Source organism: Choloepus didactylus, chromosome 5 (genome assembly GCF_015220235.1).
Source record: "Choloepus didactylus isolate mChoDid1 chromosome 5, mChoDid1.pri, whole genome shotgun sequence".
Classification (NCBI taxonomy): Eukaryota; Metazoa; Chordata; class Mammalia; order Pilosa; family Megalonychidae; genus Choloepus; species Choloepus didactylus.
Window position 1 is genome coordinate 163207447 of NC_051311.1, and position 15231 is coordinate 163222677.

The window sequence follows — 15231 nt, forward strand, 5'->3', positions numbered from 1 at the left end:
TGTTATCTATATAGTGCATAAGAATGTCCACCAGAGTGACCTCTCGACTCCATTTGAAATCTCTCAGCCACTGAAACTATTTCATCTCATTTTGCATCCCCCTTTTGGTCAAGAAGATACTCTCAGTCCCACGATGCCGGGTCCACATTCATCCCTGGGAGTCATATCCTGTGTTGTTGCCAGGGAGATTTACACCCCTGGGAGTCGGGTCCCACGTAGGGGGGAGGGCAGTGAGTTCACCTGCCGAGATGGCTCAGTTAGAGAGAGAGAGGGCCACATCTGAGCAACAAAGAGGTACTCAGGGGGAGCCTCTTAGGCACAATTATATGCAAGTTTAGACTCTCCTTTGCAGTAACAAGCTTCATAAGGGCAAGTCCCATGATCGAGGGCTCAGCACATCAAACCGCCAGTCCCAATGTTTGTGACAACATCAACACCAGTCTTGGGGTCCTTTTTAAACAGAAGAGATCCAGAAAGACAGAGAGAGAGAGAGAGAGAGCCATGGCGAAGAGAAAGCGCAGAAGTTGGGATGTCAGTGTAACCCGGAAGAGAAAGACAAAGGAGAGGATGTGGCCATGTGACGAGAAAGTCAAGGAAGCAAGGTTGCCAGCCAGCCAGGACATCATCCACCGGGAAGCAGCCAGCCTTCCAGCCTCCGAAACCGTAAGCCAATAACTCCCCATTGTTTAAACCAACCTGCCGTGTGGTGTCTGTCATGGCAGCTGGGAAACCAAGCCATGAAGCAGTATCAGAGGAAGAGAAAGGAAACCAGACACGAGGTGTCGAGGGGCTGCTGGGGGCTGGCAGGGGACCCCCTCTTAGCTCCCCACTGCCGTCCCTCCCCCCGGGGCACTTCTCAGCCCCTCATGGTGGTGTCAAGCTTGGAGCACCTCCCTGGGTTCCCTGGGTTTCTCCTGAGGACGAGAACCCATTGGAAACCACTCTCTCCCCATGGTCCTGGGCACAGCCCCTCTGCTCCACTGAGGCCTGGGGGCTTCGTACACCACCTGGGGGGCAGCTGGAGTGACAGTCACAAGTGAGTACCTCGGTTTTCCCAAGGAGCCCACCCCCACGGCTCCCCAAGGCCTTTCTGAATACATCCGAGAACCAGCCCAGAGCTGCGCTTTGGAGCATAATTCCTTCTTTCCCACCCCATCTCCCCCCACCAGCCTCCTGGATTTTTATCTCTGCTTCTCCTCTACATAAACGTTCAACAGTTGAATTGTGATGTAACTATGAGCCACCGTAGAGCTTCTTTGGAAGCCGCTGGGATGAAGTGTGTGTCCCATGGTTCTTTGCTTTTATTTGGCTCCATGGAATGAGCTCAGTGTCAAAGTGTCCCCAGGCCCCGTGCAAACCACATGTATCCGTGTGACTGGGGCCAGCTGGGGGTACCCACCAGCTGAAGGCATGTGGTAGGGACTGAACTACATCTCCCCAAAATACATGTTCAAGTCCCACCCCACCCCCAGTCCCAAGAATGTCATCTTTGACGTTATTAGTTAAGGTAAAGTCAAATTGGATTTGGCTGGGCCCTAACACAATATGATGGAGTCCTTCTAAGAAGAGGAAATTGGGGCACAGACCAGGACAGCAGCCAAAGCGCCCCATGTAGACGGGCTGGGAGGCTGAGCCCAAGCTCTGGAGACGTGGAGCCCTCAGTGGTGGACAGCAGCTTTCTGCCAAGGGCTGAGAGATGCCGTGGGGGCCCCAGAGCCGCTCTCCAGGCCGGCTTGCCACAGCCCAGTCCTCAGGGTTGGCCTTGAGACTGCCAGTGGCATCCTCTCTCGCCACTTCTGCTCCCCTCCTGCAGCAGGGACCCTGTGGTCACACCCCAAGCAGACCACACATCCCCTCCCCGATAAAGCAGGTGCTCTGGGCTGCTTGGCTCAGCTCATGGCAAAATCTTACTCCAATTTCAAGGCTTGGGTCCTGACATGTGGGTGCCCACCTCACTCCAAATAAGATCTAAGCAGACCCTGCCTCCCCTGCGAAGTCCCCCAGATCCCTCCACTACAGTAAAACCAACCCCTGCCACCCTGCCCCTGCCTTGCTCCCAAGTCGCTTGGCTCACCCACAGGGCAGCACAAACTGAAGCCTATCTGTCAGGAACCACTTGACGCAGCTGTCTGACAAGCTTCCTCCTACCCACAGAGGCTCAACTGCATCCACCTAGGCCTTGGAGGATCCTTCCAGAACATGGGGATAGAGGCACTCTGTGAAGAGCCGCCCCCACGCATGGGCCTTCCCACCTCTCTTCACCTCTAGATACGGCTGGGAGTGTGGGCTGTGAATCCACTTAGCCGCAATACACATGGGCTCCCCATGCATAAGGTGTTCCTCTCCCCACTCATATCCCCATCACCCGGTGCCACTGGCTGGGTGTCACCCTATGGGAGGGGGGACACAGGGTGATGATGTCCCACTGACCTGGCTTATGCCGTCATGTAAGAATAATGCATCTGGGCTTGTGGTGTTCTCACTGGCCCCAAACATGACAGAGCTCCAAGCTCAGCCCCACAGTGGCTGTGGCTCAGGGGCTGCTTGTACATTATTCTGGGCACGGATGGCTCAGCCCTGCCTGGTCCAGGCCTGCTCCACAGGAGAGAGCTGCCCCGGGCACCCCTGCACCCCCAGGGCTCAGGACGCATGATGAGCAAACTGGTGTGCAGTGGGTGAACACCACTCTCAATTCTACTGAGCCAGTCGCAGGGGATGGGTACCGCCAGCTATCTGCCTGCAGAAGGAACAATGTTCATTAGAAAGATGAAGAGAAGACGAAGGCTTGCAAAGGATGTAATAAAAAGAGTGGAGATCTTTGCTCCAGAAATATAATGAATATAATAGGGACAGAATGAAGTTGATGATGCTGCAAAGCGGGACAGCCAAGCAAAGAAAAGAAGGTCACAGAGCTTTAGTCTGTGGAGCTTTGGGCAAGTGGAACAGGAAAACTGGCCCTGTATGAAGGGAGAAGCCAGCAACCACAGACCCACTTCATCCATGAGAAGCACCATGATGGAATAAAATGTTTAAACCAAAGAAGGTTTAAACTAGTCCGTGACAGCTTCACAGTGGGTTAATAACCCATGTGACGGCCACCATGCTAATATAACACTGACAACAGCAGTAAAAGTATTAATAAGAGTGAATACTGATGCCTGCTTCCCACGTGCCAGGTACCCTCTAAGCAACATGCATACATAATTGATTTAATACTTACTACAAATGCATAAAGTTCTTTTTTCAGCCTCATTTTCCTGATGGGGAAACTGAGGCACGGAGTGGCCACTGTAAGGGGCTGGGCTGTGAGGGTGACTCAGGGGTGCACTCTAGACCCCCGGTGCATCGTTAACTCAGCAGAGCTGTGCCCTGGGAGCTGCCACCCTGCCCCTGCCCTGCCCTCTGCCCTCTCTGCCTTGAGGCTGCCCATCCCCCTCCCACAGATCCACCCCACACTTTAGGTGACTTAAGGCTTAGGTAACTGCCCAGTCCTCAGAGTTAAGGGACCAGAGGCTGTGAGCAGAGGTGACATTGTTTGCAATGAGGGGTCTTGGACCAAGAGCAAAGCACAGGTGGTGCTGAGTGAGGGGGAGACACAGCAGCTACTAATGGAGACCCGGGTTCCTGCGGAAATCCCAGAACTGTTCTGTCAACTTTAGACGCTCCAACGACCCTCCCTAAGCCTCCTTCCACACCAAAAAAACAGGCTGGGCAAAATTAGCTCCAGGAAGCTCTGAAAGCTTTTAAACTCGACCCCAGAACACCTTTCATGCAACAGAGGAGGCCAAATTTTACTGATTCTTTCTGTTCCATTCGAGTTGGGGATGCCAACAAGGCTTCAAGGTGAATGCTGGCAGAGCTCGGCCCAAAGCAGCTCAGCCCTGCAGTGCCCTGCGCTCCTTCTGCTCATGCCCTCGCTACGTCCCATGGGCACACCCTGGAGACTCCTGCAGTGCAGCTGCCAAAAGTCTCCTGGGATGCAGAAGGCTCTGGCTGGCCCAACCCCACCCAAGAAGTGGGCGTCTGGCTCTGCGTGGTGTCACCTCCATCCTGACGCCCATCTGCAGACTCCTGGAATGTTCCAGTTGGCAGGATGGGGACAGTGATTCCCAGAGGTGGGGAACCACCGAAGCCAGGAGAGAATCCATCACAGAGCAGCTGGCCCAGCACGTCCCACATCACCTCCCACCACCCCCAGACAAACACCCTGGCATGCACCTAAAGGTGCAGCACTTTCTTTCTCCATTTTCACAGTTGCTTCATTTGGTTCCTCCCTCAGTACAGAAACACAGAATGCCCAATGCCCCAGAAGTCAGCTTATGTGCAGAAGGGTTGGAATTGATGGCTGTGTTTCCAGAAGCAAGTGATCCTGGTAAGTGGGCTGCCGGAAGGATGAGCTGACAGTGTTGGTCCAGGGAAGCTTCTCCATCCAGAGCATCATCAAAGACCACATCATCTACGAGACATGCTGTCAAGAATCTCACAACATGCCAAGCCCACAGCAGGTGCCTTTGGGTTTTCTCTGCCCACTCAAGAGTTTTCCAGGCCTGGAGCTGTTTGCTCTGTGACCTCTGGTGAGGGACTGAGCATCTCTAAAGGGTAACCTGTCCCTCTTCCTGGTCACTCCCTGGTGGGCTCAGTCACACCGAGCCATCATTCTGTGCTGTGCCTCAGGTCCCTTTCATAAGATGGGGCCAGTCAAGAACCACCAGAGTTTGGCCTCTCTCTTTTGGAGGGAAAGGGGAGAAGAGAATGGCATCCTGAAAGACACATGTCCTGCTGACAGAAGGACCATGCAGACAAGGACATGGGTCGGCCTCCATGCTGGCAGCCAGGAGCACAGGACCCGGGCAGCAGAGCTGGGTGTGAGACACAAAAGGATTCACGGAGAAGCATCCCTGGAGAACTCCCCTGTTCTTCTGAGCTCTTCCCCAGGAATTCTTCTGTTTCCCCAATTCCAAATCCCAAACTCCATTCCATGGTAGAAGGGAAAAATATATATAAAACATATCTAACTCCATCCGATCTGCTGCTCTGTGTGGTAAACATATCTTGTCCTGCATGGGGAGGGCAGGGCTGTGTGCCTGGGGACGGCATCAGCAAGCTCAGAGTAGCGTCTCCCTGGAGGCCCCTCCATTGGAATTCCAGGCCCCCAAAACGCATACAGATCTGTCCCTGACTCTGTGACAATCTGAGGAGGGAAGAAGGGCTGGTTTGAAGGGAGGCAATCTTCCCAAGCACCATTTGTCCAGTGGTTTTCCCTCCTGTCCAAAGCCAGGGACCCGGGAGGGATAGGAACTCCCGGCTTTTCAGGTCAGAACCACGGGGCCCTGAGGCCCTGTGCATTTGCTGAGGTTTGGAGCTGAAGCAGAGGGCAGCCTTGGGAGGCCCAGGGAGCGCTTCCTTTTCACACGCACGGCAGTCGGACTGTTCTCAGGTGACAAGGTCAGAAAGCTGGGGCCGGTGGAATCAAGGAGAATCCTGGGGGACCAAAAGCTTACATGGCAGGCTCAGGAAGCCGGGAGGACGCTGTAGTTTTATGGAGCAAATGGTCTGCAGAGTGGAGGAGGGCAGGGGGGCACTGCCTCCCAGCGGTCAGTGTGGCCAGCACAGCCACGCATCACTCAGGGTAGGACGAGCAGGCTCAGGATTCGTGGCCACGGGCAGGGGAGGGGTGCTCCCTCAGAGATATTGTAGCACATAGACATGCCCATGAAACAAGCAGAACACAGGAGTGACGGGAAGAGGCAGCCGAGGGGCGGCCCAGAGCCTGGGAGTGAGAAACATGGTGCTCCCACTGCAGAGCGAACCTGAGCAGAAATGTCTGGAGATGCCCCAGCCCAGGGAACACGGCCAGGTGGACAGGCCTGAGTGCAGAAGGATGGAACAAGGACTTCCTGTTGGCCAAAAACTCAGAGGGAGAGGGTGTCAGGCTCACCTCCGTGGACTGTCTGGTTCCGCCCTGGTAAGGCCTGGTGTGCAGGAGCCCACGGCTCCCATGTGCATCTGCTCAAGTGTTTCCTTTATCTGGGCCTGGCCTATAGGACGGCCTTCATAAATACTTCATGAATGAATGAACTAACCTATCGCCTCATGGTTTCTACCTACAGAATCTCATTTTACCCCAAGAAGATCACACAGAAGAAGATACCAGGAGAGGATATGATGTGATATATGATGTGGTATGAAATATCATGTATATGATGTGATGGGATATATGAAATCTAATATGACACGATATATATATGATATGTGATATATATATGATATGATATGATATGACCTTTATAGGATATATGATGTGATATATGTGACATGATATGTATGATGTGGTATATGATTTGATGTAGGTTAAAATATATGATATGGTATTTATGATATATAATACATATGATATATGATGTGAAAGGTATATAATGTGTTATAACAGATATATGATGTGATATATGATGATATAGGATATGCTGTGTTGTGATATGATATATATGACATAGGATATAAGGCATCATATATATGATGCCTTATATATGACATGACTTTGAAATATGATATAATGGATATGGTACATGGTATGATGATGTGTACTGTGATATGGTATATGATCTGATAAGACATGACACAATATATACTGTGCTATCATATATGATATGACATGATACCCTTTCAGAGAACAGAAGACACTTATCACAGTTCTGTCAGTCCCAAATCTTCTCCAAGCCACACATCTTTACGTCCTTCACCTGTTTCTGACCAGGTTTTCAGCATTCCCACCAACCTGGCTTCTTTTCTCTAAAGCAGTGGTCCTCACATTTTGCTGCACGTTGGAATCACCAGGGAAGCTTTTACATGTCTTGGAGTCCAGACTCCACCCCAGACCAGTAGCACAAGCTCATTTGGTAATTCTCTCAGGTGATTCCACGGTGAAGCCACAGCTGAGAACCGGGCTCTGAAGGGCTCCATTTGTTCATGTGCCCACCTCACCTCCACAGGTGTGTCCCCAGAACCGTAGCTGCCACCCGTGGATGCTGCGTCCCTCCTTCTCAACGCCTCACTTCTATGAATACAGTCTAAATGTGCGCCCGTTTTCTCTCATCCATATCACAATACAGCCTCTTTGTTTAACCCCATTTTTGAGGCTTTATTTTGTTGGGGTATTCTGTTTATTCTTTCACCCCAGCAACTATTTTATTAAGTCTTCCTCATACAATTCTTGGCTATTAATTTTCTGCTCCTGCTATTAATTTTCACTCCACACTTTTGAGATTTTTCAAATTTAAACCTGTACTCTGTCTCATTAGCTCAACTTTCTGGCTCCCCATCATTCCCTAAATGGATAAAAGCCTCTTCTGTCTTCATCCAAGTCCTGATAAAAAGCGGATGAGATGAGGCTGTATAAGAAAACCAGGCGACCAGACTTCAGGGTGTGCTCATTTATTGGGTCCCACTGGCTGGTCCAGACCCCAAATCCCTCTCTCCACTGAGATCCTTGGCACATGCTTTGGTAAAGAACAGGCCACTTCCTTATCTCCTTAAATGGCACTCGGTTAGGTCTGGCTACCCCCTCCCCCAGGCTCCTGAGAGCCGGGCTAAGCTGCACTCATTTCCCTTTGAACGGGTGACGCACACCCAGCAGAAGACAGCAGTCCCTGAGGGCAGAGAGACCCCAGCACAAACATGACCGTGAGGTAAGGGAGGCTCACAGCTCAGGTGGCTCCATCCCCCGCTGGGTGGGTCTCTGCAGCCGTGGAAAGCTGAGCCTGCCGGGGGACAGACTCGGGGCAGCGCAGGGCCTTGCTGGGGGAACCCGCGCGGAGCAGGAGATGGAGGGGACTGGGCCATGGTACCAGGGTGGGCGCCCCGCGGGCCGCGCAGTGCACTCACGTGATGGTGTCGATCATGTCGAGCCCCATCTCCACGCAGCAGTGGGCGTGGTCGGCCTTGGGCTGCGTGAGCCCGGACACGCAGTAGTAGCAGTCGCCCAGGATCTTGATGCGCCGGCAGTGGTTCTCCTTCGGGGAGAGAGGGCAAGGTCCGCGGGTCACATCCCCGACGCCTCCGGCCCGACCCCTCGCCCTCTCCCCGCCTCCACCTCCTTCACCAGCACTAGATGATGGAGATGGCTTAGCATCCCGCTCCTATCCACTGCGCCCCTGCCTTGTTCCAACCCCAGACCCCGCGGGGTACACGTGTAATTTCTCGTGGCTCCCTGATACCTGGTGAGGGGATGGACAGCCCCCGCTTCACAGACAAGCTCATCCTGATGCAACCCCCTCCTTCCCTCCCTCTCTGCCTCCACTCATGGTTTCCTTTCCACTTGGTCCACTTGGTGCGCTCTTTCCTGCACTTGTCCAGATCCTATTTCCTTCCTTTCCTTTAAGGTCACCCCGGGGGTCTACCCTAGCCCCCTGGAGGCAGGGAGCCGTCTCTCTCTGTGAGCTGACACCAACGCTGGTCAAAGTGCAGCAGCCCTTCTAGAATGTGCCATATCCCCACCCCAATCCCCCACCTCACTCCCCTCGAGGCAGCTGCTCTCCAGGGGACATACCGGGTCGTGCCCATTTCTGTATCTCTATGGCCTTTAGTCCAGTGCCTGACCCACAGGAAGGCCCCAGAAAGGACCCACTGCTGGAGGACATGTGCCCCCGGGGTGAGACAGCTGGGATCTGAGCTCAAGGGAAGGAATTCACCATCCCCTACGACGGGGAATAACAGCACCTACCTCACAGGCCATTCTGAGGACTGAATGATAAACGTAAAGCACAGATTATGCCACTCGGCATATGCTACTCCATACATATTAGCTGCCATTATTATTTCTACTATTTTTATTTCAAGGAAAGCATTGAAATGGCAGGTCTAAAACACTTTGGTCTCAGGATCCTTTTACTCTCAAAATTATTGAAGAACCCATTAAAAAAAAAAAACTTTTGTCTAAGTGGGTTACATCTCTTGACATTTAACACATCAGCTACAACTGAAAAATGTTAAATATATTTATTAATTCATTTAAAATGACAATAGGAAATCATTACATGCTAACATAAATAACACACTTTCATTGGAAATGATGACATTTCCCCAAAAAAGAGAAAAAAATTAGTGAGAAAAGTGGCCTTGTTGGACATTTTTGAAAATCTCTTTAATGCCTGTCTTAGAGGACAGCTGCATTTTCATAGCTGCGCCTGCATCACATCTGTTGTGCCATGTTGTTTCAGTTGAAGTGTGTGGAAGAAAGAGTTCTCAGAGAGATGTGTGGTTGGAGGAATGTGACGATAGAGTTTATGTGTCAAGTTGGGCAGGTTTGGTCAAGCAAGCACTGGCCTGAGTGGTAGGTACTGTGAGGGTATTTCAGAAATGGATTTGCACATATAGCCAGTTGATTGCATATACGGCTGATTGCATCTACAATCAACAATGGAGACTGTCCTCAGCAATGTGGAGAGTCTCCCGAGATAATCAGCTGGAGGTCTTGAAAGTCAGAACTGAGGATTTTAGGAATCCAGAAGAGGAATTTCTGCTTCTCCTTCAGCCAGTCAGCTTCCCTTGGGAAACAAGGACTTGCCAGACTTCAGAATCATTTTTATCAGTTTGCAGCTTGCAACCTGCCCTCTGGAATTTGGACCTGCCAACCCCATGGTCACGTGAGTTAAAAGGGATCTGTTATGAGGAATTAGCTCACGTGACACACACATACACTATATATATATATATATCCTGGGGGTTCTTTTCTCTAATACACTGAGGAGGGGTTGCACAGAGCCCTGGAACAGCCTGGTAAGACCCAAGTGCCTCAGATACACTTTGAGAATGGTGGCATTACAACAAAAGGCATAACCTATAGCTTACAGTTCATCTTTTTCTTTGATTTTTTACAAATGACCTTACTGCTTCCAGTGTTCTCAAATGATATGAATTAGCACGAGTACATTTGGGTGAGAATGGTCAGCTCCCACTATCTATGTGCTCCATTTTGGTGTAATGCTCATTCTCAGGGGCTGGAGAGTGGGGAGAGCAGAGCCATGAGAACCACCCACTGATCTCTTGGGGTCTGAGTTCCAGCCATGCCAGGGATGGCCATTGTGGATGAATGGTCCAGAGTTCCCATTTCCCAGTGCTGGACCAATGACTGTCTGACTGCTCTTGGGCCAGGGCCATGGGGGTCTGGGGATGGCCCCGTCCACCATCAAGCATGGGAAGACGGTGTGATGGTGAGGTTCAATGTGTCAACTTGGCCAGATGATGGTCAAGAAAGCACTGGCCTGTTGTTACCTTGAGGACATTGTGGACGTAAATCATCAGTAAGTTAATTGTGTCTATGGCTGATTACATCTACTATCAACTGAGAGATGCCTTCAGCAACAAGAGATGTGTCATCAATCAGTTTAAGGCATTAACAGAGAAGTGACGACTTCAGCAGTCAGAAGGGAGAATTTCCATCTCTACTTCAGCCAGTCAGCTTCTCCTGGGGAATTCATCGAGGACCTTCATAGAATTCTTGGCTTGCAGCCTACACAATGGAATTTGGATGTGTATATCCCACAGTCATAAGGGACAATTCTTATAAAAATCTTATAGTATTTACAGATATTTCCTGTTTCCCTAGAAAACCTAGACCAACACAGAGGGTATGGCGTCACCCATGCAGACAAGCTCTGTGCTCACCTCCTGACACACTGCACCTCTTTCGGCTGATGGCCATGGTGGTACATTGAGTCACGGACACCAGCAAAACATCACCTTAATCTCAGTCCACATTCCTGTGGGTGTGAACTCATGTGTAAGTAGGACCTTCTGAAGACATTATTTTAGTTACGGTGTGGCCAACTGAATGAGGGTGCATCTCAATTCAGATGACTGGAGGCCTCATCAAGAGAAGAAATGGGAAGGCAGGCAGAAGTCAAGAGAAGGCCACAGGAGAAAGTGGAAAATCAGTGGAAACCAGAAAAGTAGATACAAGGAGAGGACATCACCCTGTGACAGGTGGCAGAGATACAAGCCAAGGAACCTCAAGGATTGTGGAAAGCCAGCACCAGAACAGAGTCTGGCAGAAAGAAAACCTTGCCCATATCTTGATTTTGGACTTCTCCTAGCCTTAAAACTGTGAGCCAACAAATTCCTGTTGTTTAAGCCAACCCACTGTGTGGTATTCGTCATAGCAGCTCAGGCCAACTAAGCCAGCCACAGATGCACAGATGGACGGAGCAGGGGACTGGAACTGGCAAAGAAAAGCCAGTGGCTGGAGGCTGCTCTGTCCAGGGCCCCACAGGCTCCTCACAGGACAAGACCAGCCAAAAAGAGGCCAAGAGAGAGTCCAAGGGTGCTATTTAAAGCATGGGCACCCAGAGCCCATGTCTCAGTCTCTGTCACCACGGGCAAGTTATTTCACCTTTAAATGCCAGTTATCTCATCTACAGAATGGAGATAACCCTGCATACAACACCCTGCAGTTCTGTGTTGGACTGAGATGAGACCCAGGAAGGCCCCTCAGAAAGCTGCCAAGCCAGGTGGGTGGTAGGAGCATGAGCCCCCAGCCAGAAAGCACAGCTCAAGTCTGCACTCTGCTCTGGGACAGGTTACTCACCCTTGGGGCCACCATGTTGTCCTCTATAATGTGGGGCTAAGAAGATCCCAAATATAGAGGGTCATGTGGGGTTCCCTCAAGGTAACCTGGTCCCTAAGTGGTCAATCGGTGGGGCCACAGATGTTACTGTCTGTATGGCAGGTGGCCAGTAACTAGGACCACTGTCATGCTTATGTAAAGAAGAATGGGCCACTCATAAGAAGGCTGACCGGCCAAGGTGGCACAGAGGACAGGGAGCCGCTGAGGTGTTGTCATAGGTGACCTGGACAGGCAATGCTGGCCGTGTGATGGTCCCTTGCCCAACAGACCTGGGCCATCAACATGAGCCCCTCCCAGCCCCACTGTGACCTGCAAAATGGAGGGCTGGACCCTTTAGTGAATTCACTGGGTGGGCTTCTTTGATGGCAGCCAGCCAGCTGTCTCCAAAGTCACACTCACTCAAGCCTGCAGGTCAGCAGGAGCACTGAGCTTTCTTCTGGAGCATCTAGAATGTCTTCCCCCACCTTGAGCCCGTCACCACTGTCCAGTGTGAGGGGTGCCCAGCAGTTCCCCCAAACAGAAACAAGCCAAGACACATTGCATAGGCCTAGGGAAAGAAGCATCTCTCTCCTTCCCTTCTCACCCCTTCTCAGATTCAGGGTTCCTTTCCCCAGGTCTGTGTGACAGAGGCTGGGACAAGGAGCCTGCTTCAGAGCCCTCCCCAGCCATGTGACCCCTCTGGCGACAATCCCTGGAGGGTCAGGGTCTCTTGTCCTTGGCCCCCTATGTGGGTGTATCCATGGAGCAGCCTGGGGAAATGCCTTTGGACACATGGACACCAGTCTAGCACGCAGCTTCACAAGGGTCACCATCCCCCAGTTGTGGGGACCTGTGCTTCAGATTGCAAGGACCTCAGGATGAAGTGTCCTTGGCCATCTCTGTATGTGCAGTGCCAAGCCAAAGGTGCACATGAAGCGGGCATCCCAAGGGCTGGTCAACTACAGGGTGCCCACCCCAACCCCAGACACCCTATGACCAGGGTCATGCCGGGGTGTTCAAAGCCCTTCTCCCCAAGACCCCTCAAAAGTGGCTGGACTCTCTGCCATTTCTATGTGGCCATGACAGGTATCGTCCTGTTGATGCCTTGACTGAGACATTTTCATGGCCTTAGAACTGTAAATTTGGCAACTAATAAACCCTCATTGTACAAGTCAATCCATTCCTGGTATTTTGCATTCCGGCAGCTCTAGCAAACTGAAGCAGAGGCCCACCCTGATGCTGGGGAGGCAGCTGAGCCCCAGGGACCTGGGAGCACCTCCAGGGCAGAGAGAGCACAAACTAAGCCAGTTCACACCCCACAGTGACTGCATTCTTGGTAAGATTCAGTTTTTGGCTGTCACTGGAAAAGGGGATAACTGGGTGAAGACAAATTCAGTGATGGGAAATTTTAGAAAATTATGTTTCCATGTACCAGAATCTTGACGATGTTAAGAATATAAATGTTTAACCTGCCACAGCCATAATAAGTTGGGAAGAAATATGCCAACATACGAGCAGCGGCTCTCTGTGGTAGGCAAGAAATAAGAGCATTGCGATTTCAATTTTCATAATTCACGTCACATTTCCTATGTAGTAGGGGGAGGATATCAGATTACTTCATTTGAAGGAATGGTACAAATGAAAGAACTTGGTGGATGTCTCTACAACTTGTAGAAAGGCAGAGGGGAACCCGACACACATGCACCACTGTGGGGACCCCAGAAGTCACCCTCAGGGCTCCAGGAAAGCCAGCCTGTGCCGGTTTGAATGTATTATGTCCCCCAGAAAAAGCCATATTATTTGATGCAATCTTGTGGGGCAGACATTTTAGTGCTAATTAGATTGGAATCCTTTGAGTGCTTCCATGGAGATGTGCCCCACCCAACTGTGGGTGATGACTCTGATTGGATAATTTCCATGGAGGTGTTACTCCACCCATTGAGGGTGGGCCTAAATTAAATCACTGGAGCCATATAAATGAGCTGATGGACAGAGTGAACTCAGTGCAGCTATGAGTGACATTTTGAAGAGGAGCTACAGCCAAGAGGGACACTTTGAAGAATGCACAGGAACTGAGAGAGGAGCTGCAGATGATGGGACAGTTTGAAGATGGCCGCTGGAAGCAGACTCTTGCTCCAGAGAAGCTAAGAGAGGAAAAACACCCCAAGAGCAACTAAGAGTGACATTTCTGAGGAACTGCAGCCTAGAAAGAAATATCCTGGGAGAAAGCCATTCCGAAACCAGAACTTGGAGCAGATGCCAGCCATGTGCCTCCCCAGTTAACAGAGGTTTTCCAGATGCCATTGGTCATCCTCCAGTGAAGGGATCATCTTGTTGATGCGGTACATTGGACACTTTATGGCCTTAAGACTGTAACTGTGTAACCAAATAAACCCCCTTTATAAAAGCCAGTCCATCTCTGGTGTTTTGCATTCTGGCAGCATTAGCAAACTAGAACATAGCCTAAGGCTGAGCTCTTGTCATCACTGTTTCCTAGGGTTTGCTCATCAAAGAGATGCTCTGCCAAGCCAGATTCCAGAACCACCATCTGGTGGAAGTTGGTGACATGCCACTGAGTCTTTGATGGATCTCACCTGAGCATTCAGCTCATGAGTCTTGATGGAGTTGCACAAGTAGGGGTCACTTTTGTTAGTGGCCAGTCTGGGCATTTGTGAAAATGAGAAAAAAGTGAAGGATGCAGCTTTTCTCTCAAGTGTCACGCATACACTGTCACATCTAGGACATTCTTCCACCCATCATGTCACATTCTAGTTTATAACATCTGAATGGTAGATTCAGCCCTGTCATTGGCCCTATAGCTTCCTGAGTTTCCCAGAATGTTCCCTCTCCTTGTGAGATCAGTGAAGAAAATGTCTGGCTAAGTTCTTCAAAGCTGCATGCGTCATCACGGTCAAAGCAGTGATGAGAGAAAGGGACAGGTGGATGTAAGAGGTGTGGGAGGCTGACCTGGCAGCTGACAGCAGCATCCAAGTCCTGGCTATCATCCTGACGTACCTTTAACGGGGATGTGCTCATTATCTCAGGTGGTGGAGAAGAGTGACGGCAGTGGCCGGGTGGTGGTGGAGCTGCAATGGGGACTTTGGGGTGCTGTGAGGGGGTGGGGGGAGCTAATTTGGAGTGGATGGCTGAGGGTGGTAAGCGCCAGGCTTTGGAACTGCAGCGATACTCCATGAAGTCAGCTGACCCTGTCATCTTCCCTTTTCTTGAGCTCCACTGTGTGCGAGTCACTGAGTTAAGTACCAAAAATATAAAAGTGAGTAAGGAGAGAAGGTCCCTGTGCTTGTAGAGCATACCCTCAACAGGAGAGAGAGGCAAGGCAAAGGGGCTGAAAACAAGAGATGGGTGGACCCCACCCATCAATAGGGACTGGACCCCTCAACTCAGGTACAGAGAACAGACGAGAGATGTCAGCATATCCCATCAGGGAGTGCTCTCCAGAAAATACTGTGACTTGAAGAAAGAAAGGCACAGAGAGTTGCTTGGGGGATGCTGCCTGTGTGTAAAGACTATGAGAGGGGGAAATGGATAAGCACACAGATTTACTTCTGACATTGGAAAGAAACAACGGCACAACAACCGAACCATGCAACAGCTGCTGGGTGACTCTATGG

At 50.8% G+C, this 15231-nt stretch overlaps 1 protein-coding gene across 2 annotated transcripts in view; it reads right to left on the minus strand.

Annotated features, from left to right (window-relative positions):
- Positions 1–15231, minus strand: part of ADCY1 (adenylate cyclase 1) — a 225425-nt gene that overhangs the window by 86212 nt on the left and 123982 nt on the right. For both annotated transcript variants that reach the window (XR_005217080.1, XM_037837223.1), the window contains exon 5: positions 7882–8009. Coding sequence is in view for 1 of the 2 variants with exons in the window: in XM_037837223.1 (XP_037693151.1) it covers positions 7882–8009 (128 nt within the window). In the remaining variant the exon portion in view is untranslated. The remainder of the gene's footprint in view (positions 1–7881; positions 8010–15231) is intronic.